Raw genomic sequence first — 18193 nt, 5'->3', positions numbered from 1 at the left:
CATGACCAAAACTCTAGCACTTCGTACATTGTAGAATGTAGTCGCGCCTTTTTAATGTGTCCCAGTGTTCAGCTTGATAGTCGAAGGATTCGATTTTCTTTACACTCTCAAAACTGCTTTGGGGCGATAATGTTACGACGGCGATAATGTCCGGACGCCACCTCCACTAGGCTACCGATCTGTTATAAAATACAGTGGCAACTATCCAACTTTAGATTAGTCTCAAACACTTGCACTAGTTTAACTTTCAAATAAAATCAGAATAGCAATTCTCCACAGTTTTGAAGTCAAAGAACGACTGACAGTCCAACGCACTAACCATCACGCTACGGGTACTTCATGAAGCTGGATCTGAAATGGAAAAAAATGAAAATTGCAAAAAATCTTTTAATTGCAAAAACATTTCTCTTCTAAGGGTAATACCTCCGTATATTGGCAAGGTGTCCTTTTGGTCATCTTCCTAGTGATTAGTTTGCATTGCTTTCAACTTATATTTTACGATAAAATAAAACCCCAAATATTATGTTTTTTTTTCTTTTATAAACTTTTTTTAAGTTTTTTTTTTGTATTTGTATTAATTTCATAGCTTTTGTTTTGTTTATTAAATTATTAAATGTTTTTTACTTTTGTTTTACTTTCTAAGTGTCTTATGTACACTCTTCGAGAATGACATTTATGATATTTGTTTTTTCTTTAACTGAAAATATTAAATGCTATAAATTTACTTTTACACTTTTTTGTTTTTTATAATTCAGGTTTGGTTTTGCATAGTTTTGTTAATATTATTAATTTATTTTGTTTTTCTTTGTTTTTGATAAAATATTGGAATAATGAAATACTGGAGTTTATATTTTTGTTTTTTTTTTTTTTTTTTTCTCATATAACAACTTAAACAAGTAATATTCTTCTTTTTATTCTTAAGGGAATACAACAAAAACCATTTAAACAAAAAGAAAAGACGTACATACATCAATTTCGTTCTAAAAAGAATGAAGAAAAGGTTTTTTGTTTTTGGTAATTTTAGAACAATTGGAGTTAGTCTCTAAAGGATATTGGCAGAATGTTAGATTACAATGCAGTCTAGGATAACAAAATTACAACGACAACACAGGTCTGAGATGAGAAAACAAAAACAAGCTTAGCTTGTTGTTTTTTTGATTTAATCATTTTTCAAAAACAAACTCATACTAATAATGATCTCAACTTGAACGAACTTTTTCAAAGGTCAAACAAAAAGAGAATTTAAAAAATAAAAACACAATTCACTTAAATACGTTAACAACAACAAAGAGAGGGAAGGGGGGTTGGTAAAAGAAGGTTGGTGGTGATGATGATCAAAAGATGCCATCGTGTGCTAAGCTTTAGTTCTTGCACAGGGCAAATCCATTTGCGGTAATCTAGGAGTCTAGGAGGAGTCCACCGCCGCCGCGCCGCCGCATTTCCGCATTTTGTACCGAGAAAACAATAATTTTCATTTTGTTCCCCCTTAATGAGTGTATAATTGAGGTTTTGTTTTTAACTTTGATTTTCTTCTTAAATCTTAGCATCGTAGCTAAAGTTTGGCTTTGTTTTGTATTGGAAAGTCAGGTCTGCTGATTGCTTCCAAATAAAGTGGCGAACTGTACGGAGGTCCATGTTGGGATCGACAACCTTTAAGAAATCACAAAAATAGAATCAAATTGGAGACATTTTGTTTCTGAGGGGGTGGAGTATTTTAAGTACCACATCATTGCATTGTAATTCAATTCGATCTTCCGGTGGAATTTGTGAGCCCTCAGAGTTGGCATCACTTTGACTATTTTGGGATGAGTTTGAAGCATTTCCGCCACTTGGAGTGGTTTCTGCACCCAGCACCTTTTCCAAAACATGCTCACACACTTTTCTACATTGAATAAATTCGTTTGCGACTAGTCGATCCTATTAAAACAAATCCCATTTGATAAGTTGGACAAAAGGGAGGAGAATATAAGAATAGAAATAAAATGTACCTTTTTAATACGTTCTGGTTTGACCATTGAAGGATGTGGTGTGAGGAAGAACGATATCTTAGTAAATTTAGGAGTATTCTTTTCGATAACGACGTCTGTTACCCATTGCGGGACAGTCTCGTGTAGGCCTGTGCTTTCGTTTTCACCAGCTGCATCTCGAACTAACAGACGACATGTTGTTCGACCAGCAACTTCACTGTTTTTTTTTTAGTTTACAAAAAAGTGGAGACTTTTTAGATAAGTCGGCGAAAGTTGTATTAGACTTTTAATAACTTACCTGAAAATAACAGGCGTGTGTTTTGGAACTTGAAAATAACCATTACCCTTAATATCCGAATCTAATTCATCGGCGGGTAAGCTATGAGGTGGTCTCCAATATTCCAGCAATGCTTCCAAAAGTAGTTTGCCATAGTTTATCTATTTTTTTAGGAATAAAAAAGATTCCTTTAGATTTTAAGACAACAAAGAAGAAGATGAAAATATTTACTTTTATATCAGATGTGGGTTCAGCCAATTCAGGAAGACCAGCTTCTATAGATACCCAGGCTGCAAAACAATCGACCTCATCTTGTCCCAAGACAATTGTTGGCATCTGTACACATATTTTTTTGAAGATACATTCAATTAAAATGAAGCCACAGAAATTAGTTTTTTAAGCTTACACCAGTTTTGAGATCCACTGTAAACCAATTTGGAATGTACACTTTGTAATTTCGTTTTTTAATCTCCTCCTCGTAATCGACCTTGCCAAGATCTTCCTTCTTGACTACCCTCAACACATCATAAATCGATACGTTATCTTCTGTGTCTTTTGTCACAATGTGACGTTTATCATTTAACACAGTTGATTTTTTTATTGCTGCTCCACCTAAATTGTTGGACACACAGAACCCTTTAGACCCGTTTTGTTTTTGGGATCATATTTTGAGACTTACCCTTGATACATGTAATTTCAACACCCTTTGTACTACCATCAGTGGTGGCGGCAGCGGTGGAGGTGGCAGGTGTTGAATTCTGTGAACTTTTGTCATGATGCGGCAGTTTCCAACAACGAATATCTGAATTCCATGTTGTCGCCCACACGCCCGTCTTATCGATGTCATAGCACAGACTCAGAACGGGAGCCTTCTCCTCACACACCAGCACACTATTGCTGGGATTCCGCAGCTCGGTTAGGAAAATCTTCTTATCCCTACTGCCCGATATTACATATTGGAAATTCTCACTCATCAACAATGCCCACACTCCTTCTGTGTGGACATTTATTGTCTGAATGCAACCCTGTTGTCCCAGATGCCACAGTTTTATGGTACCATCGGAGCTCCCAGAGACGACTTGAGTTCCATCGGGCGATACGACTAGTGCTCGAACATTCTCCGCATGACCACGTAGTTTCATCATTTTTTTGCACATTCGAGGATCCCATATTCGTAGGAGGTTCTCCGTAGAACCACTGACAATCACGGTTCCCGAAGGATTCATAGCTAAGCTGTATATTGAATCTCTCGATCCTAAGAGATTTGAAGCTATTTTATGTCAAAAAAATAAAGAATACAAAATGTATATGTTATCTTATGTGGTGAGGAAATGTTGGAAGAACTTACTTGACACGGTGTTATTACTGGCAGTCAGGGCTGTTAAGGTATTGACGTCCCATAAGAATATAGATTTATCTAGACCCGCACTGGCTACTTGTTCTCTATCTTTGGCGTATGCCAGTGCTTGCACATAATCTCGGTGAGTTTTGAGGGTTGACATACAGAAGCCTTGATGGGCATTCCACACCTTAACAGTTGTATCACAGCTGGCACTAATCACTGCAATTAAGAAAAGGGATAAAGAAATTATACTTTCAAATAACAAAAAGTTAAAGACAATCCTTTTAATTGATTGACTTCAAAATAGTTTTACATTCTTTAAGTGCTTCAAAAACTGGTACATTGGTGTTTCTTAACGGTGTCTCACTTGGACTCTGTTAACACGCAAGTTTTGTTTATGTTCATTGAAAACAGAACTTAGATGAAAATCTCATAATTTAAATAATTTTGGCCTGAATCTTACACAAGCGAAGTTTTTTTATCTTTCAAAAGTTTGTCCATTTTTTTATTTACAAATTTGAAGAACTCGCGATGTCAATGGGACTATTGTGAGCATTAAGACAGAAGCAGCCAAATCGTTTCTATGTAATCAAGAGAGAACCTTCAAAACCGACGACGTCTCGGTTAAAACAACACATTCGACATATGCAACTTTTAGGTAGTTAAGGACTTCGTCTACCTGGGCTTCGCTATGAACTCAAAAAATAACACTAGCTAGCCTTGAGATAAAACGAAAAATTACTCAATTGCTGATGTTTTGGGCTGAGTATTAACTCACCCGGGCAACTAAAATGTTTCTATTAAAGACTCACGGCATCCTCAACCTGCTATACGGTAAAGAAGCATCGACTTTGACAAAAGTAATTTGGATTGTTTCGTGTGAGAGTGTTTTTTTTTTTGAGTGATCTTCGGCCCCGAATACCTGAAACGACAAAACTGTAATCGCTCAACAACAACGTTGATTTAGCCAGGAGAATAAAAGTTCAACGGCTGAGATGGCTGGGTGACGTAGATCACATAAAAACCAACGCTCCAGTCCGGTAAGTGTTCCAATCCACCTCAGAGCACAGCGCCGCTGCAGAGCAAGGCCACGGATTAGGCGGCGAACACAAGTGGAAAGTGACATTATCTTACTGGGAGCTAGATGGTAAAATATGTTGGGTGAAGCTCTAGTTTACACAGGACTGTAAGATTACCTTAATTAAGTAAGTAAGAAAGTTGATCAGGTTCTGTTTTTGGAAAGATATCATAATATACACAACTTGTGAAAAGTGTGGTAGAAACTGAGAGCAACAAAGTAAATAGATTAAATAAAGTTGGCCTCAACGCTTCAGACCGTGAAAACCAGGACCTAGTCAATTGCAAGTATTCTTTATAACGATTTCTGTGTGCGGTGAGAGGGGGCGGAATATCACCTACATTTTAATGCCAAATTCAGACGAATAACTCTACTTGATGTACGACATATATCGGGCTCAAGAGTTTAATGATGAAAATTCTTGGAGGTGCGAAAATTACGGTTGAATTGTTTGAGGGTAGGAATCTAATTGGTTATTTTGGATGAGGATAATCCGTAAAAATTCAGGTAAAAAAGGGTAAGTCAAAAGAAATAAAAGATGAAACTATCAATTTGAATGATCTTCGTTTAATAAAGTCTAATTGACTTAAGTAAGTTGAAAGAGTACCAAAAGAGTATTGTTGAGTTAGAAACGAATATAAAAAGCTGAGGGTACTATTTTCAGCGAAGCAAGTAAGACCATTAGAAGTTAAAGTTCCATGAACTTCTTCCAGTAAGTTTAATTTCTCAAAGAAACCTTTGTATATAAATTTTTAATCAAAAAACAGTTTTTGAAGAGGTACCCTAATATATTTTGTTTATTGCAAGAAGCTAAGTTAAGAGTTGAAGTTAAAAATATATCGGGCTATTATAAAAATATAGGATTTTATGTAAAACTAAAGAACAAGCTTATTTCGTTAGCCTTACTAGGAGTCTTGAATCTGTGCATTCAGCCCGAGAGTGGTGGAAGATTGCAAAACAAATACGCGGACATTCGATTGAAACAACGTCCATAAAAGTAAATGAATTTAAAATGCATTTTGAAAGCTTACTCTCGCAATCAAATGATTCAGCTAGTATCTTAAACACTCTTCCTCAGCGACATGTTCCAGGGTTAGATTACACCATTGAGCTGCACGAGATATATTATGCTATATCTTCATCAAAAAATTTGAAAACTCCTGGTTTTGATGGAATACCGTATGAATTTCCTTGTCTTTTTGAAGAAATACAGAAGTTATTCACTGAGATTCTTGAAACTGCAACGCTACCATCATCCTTCACAAAATCCATTATATACCCACTGTTCAAGAAGGAAGATACTAATGTTGTGTCTAACTATAGACGACTTTTATTCCTCGATACGCTCTATAAGCTATTTACTACAGTTCTCTTCAACAGACTGTCAGCTTGGATAGAAAAAAAACAACATAATCAACGAATTTAAAGCTGCATATAGAACTATTCTACTGTGGACCAAGTTTATAATCTTTTATGCAGAAATCCCCATGAAGAAAGGTGCTCTTCAAGGATGTGTGATAAGCTCTTTTCTTTTCATTTTGTTTTTAAATGATCCTCATGCGGAACTTCCAATCGGTATTGTTTTAGACAATCTTCAAATTAACGCCCTTTTATATGCGAAAACGATATTGTACTGTTGTCAGATAATCCTTCCCATTTGCAACAGCTTGAGGGTTTTAAAACTTACTGCATTCAATGAAATCTTAAAATAAGTCTTGATAAGTCGGAAATAGTAATATTTCGCAATGGTGGAAGAAGAGCAGCGTGCGAAAAATGGTGTTACAATAATTCTGAAATAAAGGTGTCTAATCACTACAAATATCTTGGCGTAGTGTTTAATTCCAACATGTCTTGGAATGAGCATCTAACAAACAGATTGGGAGCATCTAAAAATTCCATCAATGCAACGTGGTAGAGACTGCTGCGAGACAATGCCGTCCAACACTCAACAAAGTTCAAAATATACAATGCCGCCTTAAAAGCTATTATGTTGTACTGTGCTCAAGTTTAGGGATACCGCGAATACAACCAAGTCGAAAAATTGCATCGTTTCTTCATGAAAAAATGCTTTTTACGCCCCGATAGTACGCCTAACTATGCTCTGCAAATTGAAACAGGTTTACCGAAAGGTTTTCTAACGTCCCTCCAGCTACATTTTAGTTTCATAAGACGAAATCTAAACCTTACTAATAATAGATTACCCAAAATTGTATCGAAAGCCATTATAAACAAGAAAACTTTTTGGGCTAAGGAATGGTTGGATCTTTTCCATGGATGTTCGTTGGATTTTTTTTTTTGACATGAATTTACTGAAAATGAAAGAAAAACACTCGACTGAATTTACAGTTAGTGCGACAAAGTCTCAATTTCACGATGAATATTGCAACTTTATTTACTCTAGCATACCGAACTACTTTAATGACTCTAATTCACTTTATATGATTTCTATAATTTTTAAAGCTCGCTGCGGGCTAATTAATATCAATGGAAGAGCCTTCCAAGGAGATACAGATGGAATGTGTACTTGTCACTGATAAAGCTTCGGTTGCCATCGATCACCGAAATCAAGATTCAGTGAGCGTGGTTAGTAGACAGATGGGGGACCGCCTCGAAACCTATCGCGTGCTGTTGTCATGTGTTCTTTCTGTCTGTTTTTCTTTCTCTTCTGTCCTTCTGTCTTATAATAATGTCTTGTGGTGTTATCACCTTACATAGTCTAGTAGCTCAAGGTGCTGTGCTCTCTACTCTGTTCATTTATGTGCTGAGTAGTGTGTAATGTAATGTAATATGGATGAATCGGAAAATACCATTCACTTTATTGGAACCTGCCCAGTATTCAAAACGTACAGAAGAAAATTTCTTGACAGCTGCATGATTTCTCATTCTCAATTTCTCAACATTTTTAATGGCTTTTACTTTTTAAAAGCGTCAATTAAATATCGCAATCTTATTATAAATGAATTTTCATATCATATTTATGTAACTTAATCTACTTACTAAGCTTATATATTTTTTAAATTTCCTTTTTAACGTGACAGGCAACTTAAAGTTACTGTCAAAACTAATTTTAAACCAGTATCTACCTATATCGGGCTATTTTTGACGGGGTTTGAATACTACAATTTGATTGTGCTACCATATGTCTTGAATAAAATATGTTTCACGGTTGCTAACCGATTATCTGATTTCTTTCTTTATGGTGCTTAGTCTTTAGTTCCTTTATTTTAATTAAAGTATTTGTCTACCTTCACTGAGATTGAAACCTTGGCCTAGAGTACTTAGCGAGCCGTTTTACTGCGCATCACACTACCGCATCTGGATGATTGAGGTCCTTCTAATGCAAGCTTTATGAGGACAGACAAACAGACAGACGGAATTGCCGAACCCACATCGTTATCTTATTTTTGACTAGAATAAAAAATCAGAAAAAGTGCCGTAGATAAAGCAGAGCCCTATATATTATATTGTAGCTTACAGACATAAGCCCATCGAATATTGCTTGTATTGAATGGTCCAAAATGTATTTTCTATTACAAAAAAAAAAAGAATTTGTCGATATTGAAATCACAAATTAGTGATAAGAGAGCTAAAAGTGAATCTTTATCAAATGCTTTTGAAATATCAAGAACACAATTCTTACTCCCTCCCAAACGATGAAAAGATTTATTCCAATAAGCAGCTTTCGGTCTTCCAGATATTTTTTAAGCTGGTTATTTGACCTTGCACAAAAGGGACTTAAGTGCAGTCTGTTAATAATTGGAGGGGAGGTGAAGATCTGCCTTTTTTTGCATACTTTTTTCCATCTACTCGCAACTAACCCAGAAAGAGTATAAAGATGAAAGTTGTCAGTGTCGAAGGACACTTTTTCAGAACAATATCGGCAATATCATCCGATTTAGCAGACTTTTGGGTGCTGAGATCTTTTATGACTCTTTTTTTTATAATTCACAAGCACTCAAGGGGTTATTAGTACCTTTTATATGTTTATATTTAAACACAGTGCGAGCGTTAGAGAAATAGGGAAGGACATTGGTCTTAAAGGTCTGAACATCAAAATAGGAGAGAAAAAAACGGAGTATGCCAAAGCATTCCATATTCTCCATGTGCGATTTAAGAAAGAATCTCTATACTTGACAGTATGTCCGAAATTGAGCTCAAGGGTAAACTGATGAGAATTCCTGGAAGTGCGAGTATTACTGCAGAATCGTTTAAGAACTGGCTAATTCGACAGAACATTGTTTGTAAAAATATCGAAAGGCATGAAACATTTCGGCGGGGTTCTAGCGACGTAAATGTTTCGATTATAGTTCTGTCGCCTATCATTTTTAAAGCCCTTTTTTGAATTCTATCCAAGAGATTTAAACTTGTTTTAGGGGAACCGGCCCTGATATGCGAATTATTTTCAAGCTTTGGACGGGTGAAAGCTTTGTAGATTATAGCCAGATCAGAATTGGTGAAACATTTCTTGCATCGTCTGAGAAATCCTAAGCACCTGGCAGCATTTTTGGCGGTGATATGTGATCATTCCATAAGAGGTGATCTGTGATACACATACCGGGTACTGACAGTACCACTCATAGATAGTGGCATCGGGGGTGTATTTCTCTTTAACGACAGGAGACAGCATTGAGTTTTCGAAGCATTAAATTCTACACGGTTTCTAACCCCCCATTTTACAATGCCGTCAAGATCAGAATTTAATGAGCTTATCATACGATGCCGTTTATGTTCCACATCCGAAGGACAATGCTGTGAATCTAGAAACGAGTAAGAGAAGCTGAAGGTACTGTCGTCGGCGAAACAGTTCAATGAAGAAGTGACAGACATAAGATCATTTATGAATATAATGAAGAGAGTCGGAGACAAAACGGAGCCCTGGGGGACACAAGCATTTATTTTATGAATTTCAGACTTGAAACCATCTAATACAACTTGTATTTAACAGTTAGAAAGGTAATTTCTAATCAAACGAAGAAGAGATTCATCAATACCAAAAGCACGCATTTTCGATAAGAGAGCTTGGTGCCAAACTCTTATCAAATACTTTTGAAATATCAAGTGCAATAATCTTACTTCCTCCAAATCGATGTAAAGATTTGTTCCACTGTTCGGTGAGATGAATCATGAGATCACCAGTGGACCTATTGCTACGAAAGCCATACTGCCGGTCATTAAGAATCTTCCTTTCTTCAAGATATTTCTTAAGCTAATAATTAATCAGCGTTTCCATGACCTTGGAAAGAAGGGACGTGAGTGGTATTGGACGATAGTTAGAGGGAGAGGAGGATTCTACATTTTTAGAGACAGGCTGGACAAATTCTATTTTTCATTGGCTCGAAAAGAGACTTGTAGATTAGGAAAGATGGAAAAGTTTACCTAGTGATGAAGAACACCTCTTCAGAACAATTGGGGAGATACTATCCGGACCAGCGGATTTGTGTATGTCAAGGTCTTGCAGCACTCTTGCAACTGCACGAGTGCGAAAGATGATTGGTCCCATAGAATCATTTACGCTCTCGAGAGCAGGAGGACTCATGACTCTTTCCGGTAGCGTCGAATTAACAGCAAACTATGCTGCAAGCAAATTGGCTTTATCAATCGAGCTTACATAGAGAGTGTCATTGCGGACGAGCGTTGGAACCGAAGATCACGTGGTGCTTTGTACGTTTTTTACAAATGACCAGACATTTTTAATACCTTTGGGACATTGTAGTATTTTTTGCTTTAATTCCTGATCATGCAAAAATTTGGTTCGTCGAATATGACCATTACAGGTCTTTCTAGCTTGTTTAAACTTATCCCGGTTTTCCTCAGTCGAGTTGGCTTTATAACAACGGAAACTTACATCTCTGAACCTAATAACATCTTTACAAATCGAATCAAACCATGAGTGCTCTTTGGGTTTGATAGATTTGACCTTATTCGGGATAAAATTTCTCATTCCAAAAAGAATTAAATTTGTAACCATATCTGCGCTGGAATCCACGTCACTATCGAGGAAGCATAGTGATCAGTTAAAGTTCCTGAAGAATTCATTGAGACCGTCCCAGTTGGCTTTCTCATATTGCCAAACGGTTCTCATAGGAGTTTTTTCTTTAACTGAGTTTTTTTGACATGAGAATTTTGCAGATACTATACAATGGTCTGATGGGCCTAAAGGCGATAATACACTGCTTGTGTATTTATTAGGGTCAGAGGTAAGAAACAAGTCTAGAGTGTTGGCGGATTGACCTGCAACGTCAGAGATTCGAGTTGGCTCATCGACAAGCTGAGTTAATTGATTTAACTCAGCAAAGATCCCAACATACCTTCCTTCAAGTGTTGACGGGCCAGAATAACGAGGTGTGAGGTTAATGGGCAACAATTCTTTGAATGGAGTCAGACAGAGCATCAAATTCGGTTAAAGTTGAATTTCTGTCCAGATTTGGTCTTCGATATAAAAAACATTCGTGGATGATGTACTTTTTTACCGTGAATTTTAACCACATGAAGTTAAAGTTTGTGTTAGATCACAAACCATATTGTGGCTAAAGTTGGTATGCAACATCATTTCTTATATACACGGCTAATCCAAGATGAGGAAAAAATAATGGCACTTAGTTATACCCATTTAGAAGTACATTCTTAAACAACGAATGTTGCTAAAATAGCGGTTCTAGACAATCAAAACAATCCTTGTGGTCCAAATTTGCTATATCACCTCTTCAAAAATAAATCCATCATTTTAGTACTTGAAAAACCCGTGATAACATGATATTTCCCATTAGTCCTATTAGTTCTGTTTAAGAGATGTTATTGTTATTGGCATTTTAAAGAATGATTCAGTATTTAAAGTCCTACGCGCGAAATGATTGGACGAAAACTCAGACAACTCTTTCTCTTAATAAGTTTCGGGATTAAAGGATTCTACTTACAATTTCTTCCATTGCAGCACAAAACTATATCGTTGACCCAATCATTGTGATGTTCCATACTTTTGATATATTTGTTTTGTGATTCGGTTTCTTTTGTATTCCATACCCTGATGATTGCGTCTCTCCCTAAGAAAAAAAAAAAAAAACAGAACAAACAAAAAAAGGATACCATTCAGAAAAATTAATCCCTCTCATATTATTTGCACAATCATTAACTCACCAGCTGAATAAAGTTTTCCATTATTTTGATCCAACTGCAGTGCATTGACTCCATTCCGGTGTTGCTTCTCTTCGGCATCTCGTATGACAAATGATACCTGAATTGATTTAAGTTTGTATGAATGAAAAAAATTGTATAAATATCTCATGAACATGCATCTGTGTCCCCCTCCCCCAAAGCCTCAAGGGAATTTTAATCAAATAGAAAAAATAAAACATCAAACCCCTAAAAGCAAAAGCCAGATGAATAAAAAAAAAAAAAACACTATGACAGGGGAGCACCCACAATCATCGCCCCCAAAAAAGCATAACCGAGACCGAAATCGGAACCGAACTTGAGCCACCAGTCGTAGCTTGTGGGTAAGGTTTCTCTTTTTTGTTTGTGTTGCTATTGATCAATAGGAAATGAAATAATTAAAATTATGTTCTAATGTTTCTAAATTAAATTAACTTTGTCATTTCCCTAAAAAGAACTTCAAAGGAAATTTAATTAGTTGGAAGGTTTGAAGCTTTTTGCGTTGCATTTTGTTGCAACCTCTTGTGTGGGAGGTTAGTTGGGAATCTCTTGTTAATGTTTTTTTTTCTTTTTTTTCGGAACTGAATATACAATAAATTGCAAATGCGAAATGCGATTGGTTTTATTTTTCGTGTATTTACCTGCATTTTCTTACGCGCCCCTTGACAACCTTTGTGCGTCAACATAATACAAATGGAAGGTTTTTTTATAAGGAAAAACTAAAAAACTTTTGAATGAGTTTATTTTTCATCTATTTTGTTGGTTTAGTTTTGAAATTGGATTTGATTTCTTGTGTAAAAATTACAATTTGAAGATTTTTTTCCTATTTTCTAAATTCATCTGTGATCTGTCAACAATAAACAAGAACTACACTTATGAGTGAAGTTGGTTTTGGTTTACGTTGGGTTGGTTGATTTGATGGATTTTTGATAGATGTCATTTGCTGATGGTGATGGCGATGCCGTTGTGATTTTTGTTGTTGTGGTAGTGAATTATAACGAGAAACGAATATTACTCGATATTTAGTATTTTCTTGTGATTAGTAAATGGAGACAAGTTTATGGAAGGTTTTATTTTGTTGTAAGGAAGCCTTCTATACCAGATAATTGTTTAAGGTAATAGAGAAAATGCTGCTGTCACACAAAATTGAAATACTAAATGCAATGGAACAAATTTCAATTTTGATTGCATTCGTTGTAAACATTCTTTAAATTTTGAATTAAAGGTGAGTTCCTTTAAGCTTTAATATTATTTAGCAAGGAGCTCTGCCAGCGTTAAATAATAGATACAAGTTTTTTTTCTGGTAAAACTTAATTTATTTACTTTCATTTACTATGGATTATTTATTTTGAAGTTGCAAACAGCACGTTGCTATTGGCTGAAACATAAACGGTCTTCAGCTTCGGTTTCGCCTGACGTTTACAAGCTAGTTGGAAGAAGAAGAATTCAATGAAGCTTCGACCTCACGTTTTATTTGACAATCATAAGAAAATAACGTAATGTTACGTAATGTGACTCCAAACGGGAGCTCTAGTTCAAATTTGCTTTGCCTGACAGCTGTAAAAAAAAACAACAAACAAAATACATTTGCTTTTGAAGGGGTTCCCATTGGTTATTATAGGCTGTGTAAGCTACTTCCGCGATAAATTTAATTTTTTCGATTTCAAAACTCATTTTTTTTATTCTGAGAAAAAATAACACCTTCTAATGACAGAAGTGCCATTTTTAAAATGACATATTGGAAGTCTCATTCAAAGCAACCTCGAAGCAGGCCCAACGGTACGCAGATGAAATATTGAACCGTGTTTGTGTTTCAGCCATATTTGACACGTCGTGTCAAACTCAGCTGGTGTTTAAAGTGCCTTGTTAATTGTTAAATGGTTGACATTTGCGACAACAGAGGGCTTTTAATTGATTAAACATTTCATTAAAAATGTTTAATTTAAGCATAGCCACTTTACACCATAATTAAAGTCATAATATACAAAGAAATTTGAAAAATTGTGCAGAAATTTGAAGAGATTGCAAGAGTTGCTGATGTATTTAGCCCTTTGCATCATTGTAATACGCTTAGTTGAAAATATTGTTGCTGCAAATGCAAAAGGTTGACCAACATTTGAAAATCATGACTTAGACGATGTGTAAATAGTTCCAGGTCGCGCGAAAATTTCTATTTTAATTGAAATCTAAATTTAAAAATCGATAACAACATAAAGATTGGTAAAATAGTCACTACCGTTTTTTAAAATTCCGTCACTGACTCGAATTTTTGTACATTAAGTTATAATCATTTCTGATGCGTAAACTTCATGTCTTGGTGAAGAAGTTATGTAGTTTGGTGAAGATTTTGAAAACTTGTTCAATGGTTCAACGATGCTTTTAGGATGGAAGTTTTAAGCTTCTAAGTCTCAAAAACAACACAAAAAACGTATACAAGCGAAAGTCAAAAATTAAACTGCGGATGGAATTAAATAATAATTTTGTAATTAATTAGTTTTGTACCATTGTTAAAGTGTTAAGAAATCAATCCGAATCCATCTGCAACTCAATCAACGGATTTTATAACCACCATACATATGTTAATCCTCTTAAAGTTACTGAATTTCGATTTAGGAACTCGTTTAGTAAACCCGCTGTCTATTTTATTCTTAACTGTGTTGTAAAGGAAGAAGGATATGAGATAGGCTAGTGAAACTTGTTGTGGTAAACTTTACCGCACTTTACTTCTCAATTGCCTTCTAAGTCCAAAGAAGCAGCGAGATTTGCAAGATTTATTCTTCGTTTGATGTCAGCGCTGGTGTCGTTGTCTGTGTTTATAGCGGTGCCTAGGTAGACAAAGTCCTTAACTACCTCGAAATTATAGCTGTTGGCAGTGACGTTTTGTCCAAGACGTCGTTGTTCAATGGCTTTTTTTGATGACAACATATACTTGGTCTTGCCCTCATTGACCACTAAACCCATCTTCTTTGCTTCCGTCGCAATGCTCAAAAACGCTCCACTGACATCATGCTTTGATCTTCCGAATATGTCAATATCATCAGCGTATCCGAGTAATTGGATGGACCTTTGCAAGATTGTGCCTCTAGTGCTGACGGTTGATTCTTTCCAGAACGATATTGGAGGAGTCGCATGAAAGTGCATCGCCTTTTCTAAAACCTTTTTTGACATCAAATGCATCGGATAAGTTTGACAGAAATGCCAAAACTAGACATTGCTTTTTGTACGATAGTGGACTTTCCTGGTCTGAAGCCACACTGATAAGGACCTATCAGTCTGTTGACGAACGGCTTCAGGTGATCAAATAATACGGTAGAGAGGATTGTATATGCTATTGTTAGGAGACTGATGCCTCTGTAGTTGGCGCAGTTTAGAGGGTCTTCTTTCTTATGTATCAGGCACACTATGCTGAGATTCCACTCATCGGGCATGCTTCCTTCCGACCATATTTTGCATGAGTTGGTGCATGCTCCCTACCAAGTCATCGCCTACTGCTTTAAATAGTTCGGCAGCGATGCCGTCAGCTCCAGTAACTTTGTTTGACTTCAGTTTAGATCGTCCAATTAGGGTAGACGGAATTGTTGATCTGCGTCGCCTAGTTTGAGTGTTTCTATTCCCTTACAGCGAAATTCCGTTCGTCATCGCCGGTATATAATTTGGAGAAGTGGTCTTTCCATATTCTCAACAAAGAATCCGGTTCTACTACAATGTTCCACTGACCGTCTTTACGTCTTCGTTTCGTGGCTGATACCCTTGGGAGGTTTTTTTACCTTTTGGTAAAATTTACGAACCTCATTCCTGTTGCGACATCCCTCTATCTACTCGATCAAGCTCTTCTCGTGCTCTCTTTTTTCCATCTAAGAAGCCGGTGTTCCTCTCTCTCTCCTCTTCTCTCTTGTCTTCTGCTCGTAGTGCTCGTGAGCAGTCTTTTACAGCCATTGCAATATTCAGGACTTCAAAACCAAGGTTCACCGACATCTCTTTTCAAACCTTCTCTCCTTTTGCTAGGGTTCACACTATGGTCGCATTCACAAAGCTAGTGGCTACGTAGTCTAGGGATTCTGATTGGCTAAATCTAACTACAAAAGTAGTTGAAATCTCCCCTCCGACGTAGTGTAAAAAGTTTGGCTACAAAGTTAGTGGAGAATGATTTTGACGTTTTACAATCAGCTGCTCGGTAAGGACACAATAATTCAAAATGAAATGAATCTTTCGGTATTTAAATACAAATATAAATCAATCATATCATATCTTCTATTTGGTTTTATTGAATTTAAAAAGAAAAAAAAACTATTTAAAGTTCTGAAAACACAAATGATTCTGTTTTTCTATACATATTTTTATTTGTCATTAATGTGACAGTTCCCGAATCCGGATTGACTAGCCTTGCAGTGCAATTTTGCATTAACAAAGCTAGTTGAATTTTGACTACGTAGTCACTAGCTTTGTGAATGCACCATAAGTCTCTGCAAAATAAGGGCAGTAAATCCCCTTTAAAATGCGCTTATTAAACGTCAAAAAATGTTACTTTATAAAAATTTTTAAAATTTCTTAACCATGGATTAAATATTGACTCGATATTGGATTGCGAACAAATGACAAAATCATAGTTTTTTGTATGAACAGTGTAATTACACATCTTGTGTTTTGTGTTTTTAGCAGGTGAGTTTTTCTTTTTAAGTTTTTCTTACACCCGTACGATATTGTACTTTAAATCGTTTCCTCTACTGTACTTCAGCACTTTATTTCAACAAAAAGAACTCTTAATCTCGAAACTTTATGTGGAAAAAGCTTTAAAATGCGCACTTTTAAAGTTAGAGTAAACTCTCTTCTTCATAGAGCATGACGTATTCTTCTTAAGACTTAAGTTAATCGAAAATCAAATGAAAAATCCCATTGACATCTCTTTTTCGGCGCACAACAATATTAAAAAATGAGCAAAGAAAAATGCTTACTTTTTAAGAGAACCTAATGTCTACCTGTCTACAAAACATAACCTAGGTGTTTTTCTGCTTATGTTGTACCTACGTATTTTTATTATTTTGCCTACTCAAGGTGTGTTTTCAATTTCTTACAAAAACATCCACTACAGGTCTTTCAAAAATTAACAAAATATATATGTTGACAAAAAAAATATAAGTAAACATAAATGTTTAAACGGAAATGTAGGTATATAGAATGAAGTATACAAAATCAAGTTCCGAATTCTATCTTGAATCTTCCGAAAGCAATTTCCGTCAATTTATTTTAAGTGTCACATTTTATTTTTCAATGTTAAAGTGCCCAACTTAAATAATGTCATTACGCTTTATGATATGTGCAAAACGGTATAACGATGACTTAATATCAGACCCATTCACAACAAATATGTAGCTATAGGTATGCTTTTTAACAGTAAAAAGTCAGCAGACAAATTACGTGTAGATATAAAATTGTTATTGTTTTTAACAACCAAAAAACCACCACAAAACAATGTGGATTTGAGAGAGCGCGGAGGTATACTTGTTTTTATTTTTTGGGGGGATGCGCGTAATTTGATGACATAGGTGGATTTCATATAAATCGTGAAATAAGGCGTATCCATTTTTTTAAAATTATTTCTTAGATTTCACTTAAATTTGTGAAAAAAATGTAGGTAAATGGGCAACTGTGGCGCATGCGTGCTATTAAGAACAAATTTAAAGGCACAAAGTTAAATTCACTACAAAACGAAGTTTTTTTTATTAGATTTCCTTTAAACATCGTGGAATTGTTGTTCAGGTCTAATAAAGGGTGGTTTTTTTGAGGTAAGGATTTTCATGCATTAGTATTTGACAGATCACGCGGGATTTCAGACATGGTGTCAAAGAGAAAGATGCTCAGTATGCTTTGACATTTCATCATGAATAGACTTACTAACGAGCAACGCTTGCAAATCATTGAACTTTATTACCAAAATCAGTGTTCGGTTCGAAATGTGTTTCGCGCTTTACGTCCGATTTATGGTCTACATAATCGACCAAGTGAGCAAACAATTAATGCGATTGTGACCAAGTTTCGCACTCAGTTTACTTTATTGGACATTAAACCAACCACACGAATGCGTACAGTGCGTACAGAAGAGAATATTGCGTCTGTTTCTGAGAGTGTTGCTGAAGACCGTGAAATGTCGATTCGTCGCCGTTCGCAGCAATTGGGTTTGTGTTATTCGACCACATGGAAGATTTTACGCAAAGATCTTGGTGTAAAACCGTATAAAATACAGCTCGTGCAAGAACTGAAGCCGAACGATCTGCCACAACGTCGAATTTTCAGTGAATGGGCCCTAGAAAAGTTGGCAGAAAATCCGCTTTTTTATCGACAAATTTTGTTCAGCGATGAGGCTCATTTCTGGTTGAATGGCT

The 18193-nt window shown here is 35.9% G+C and overlaps 1 protein-coding gene across 1 annotated transcript; it reads right to left on the bottom strand.

Moving 5' to 3' along the window:
* Nucleotides 1–520: 520 nt before the first annotated feature.
* LOC129951517 (WD repeat-containing protein 48 homolog) lies at nt 521–12681 on the bottom strand. The gene is made up of 11 exons (XM_056063714.1): nt 12455–12681; nt 11799–11895; nt 11579–11704; nt 3593–3805; nt 2924–3514; nt 2651–2856; nt 2476–2580; nt 2266–2405; nt 1989–2184; nt 1723–1917; nt 521–1650 (listed from the first exon to the last, which is right to left on the bottom strand). Exons 1-11 carry the CDS (start codon nt 12497–12499, stop codon nt 1534–1536), a joined length of 2031 nt encoding a protein of 676 aa, XP_055919689.1. The 5' UTR covers nt 12500–12681; the 3' UTR covers nt 521–1533.
* Between the last annotated feature and the right edge of the window lie 5512 nt (nt 12682–18193).

The sequence above is a fragment of the Eupeodes corollae genome, chromosome 3 (assembly GCF_945859685.1).
Source record: "Eupeodes corollae chromosome 3, idEupCoro1.1, whole genome shotgun sequence".
NCBI classification, from domain to species: domain Eukaryota; kingdom Metazoa; phylum Arthropoda; class Insecta; order Diptera; family Syrphidae; genus Eupeodes; species Eupeodes corollae.
This window is presented reverse-complemented; position numbering and strand designations above follow the sequence as displayed.

What these genes read in the sequence shown, in the direction of transcription:
- LOC129951517 (XM_056063714.1), bottom strand. Translation starts at nt 12,499, where the DNA reads ATGTTGACGCACAAAGGTTGTCAAGGGGCGCGTAAGAAAATGCAG. An exon ending in AACCCACATCTGATATAAAA is followed by an intron (nt 2,406 to 2,475) that starts GTAAATATTTTC and finishes CTAAAAAAATAG; the next exon opens with ATAAACTATGGCAAACTACT. An exon ending in AACCAGAACGTATTAAAAAG is followed by an intron (nt 1,918 to 1,988) that starts GTACATTTTATT and finishes TTGTTTTAATAG; the next exon opens with GATCGACTAGTCGCAAACGA.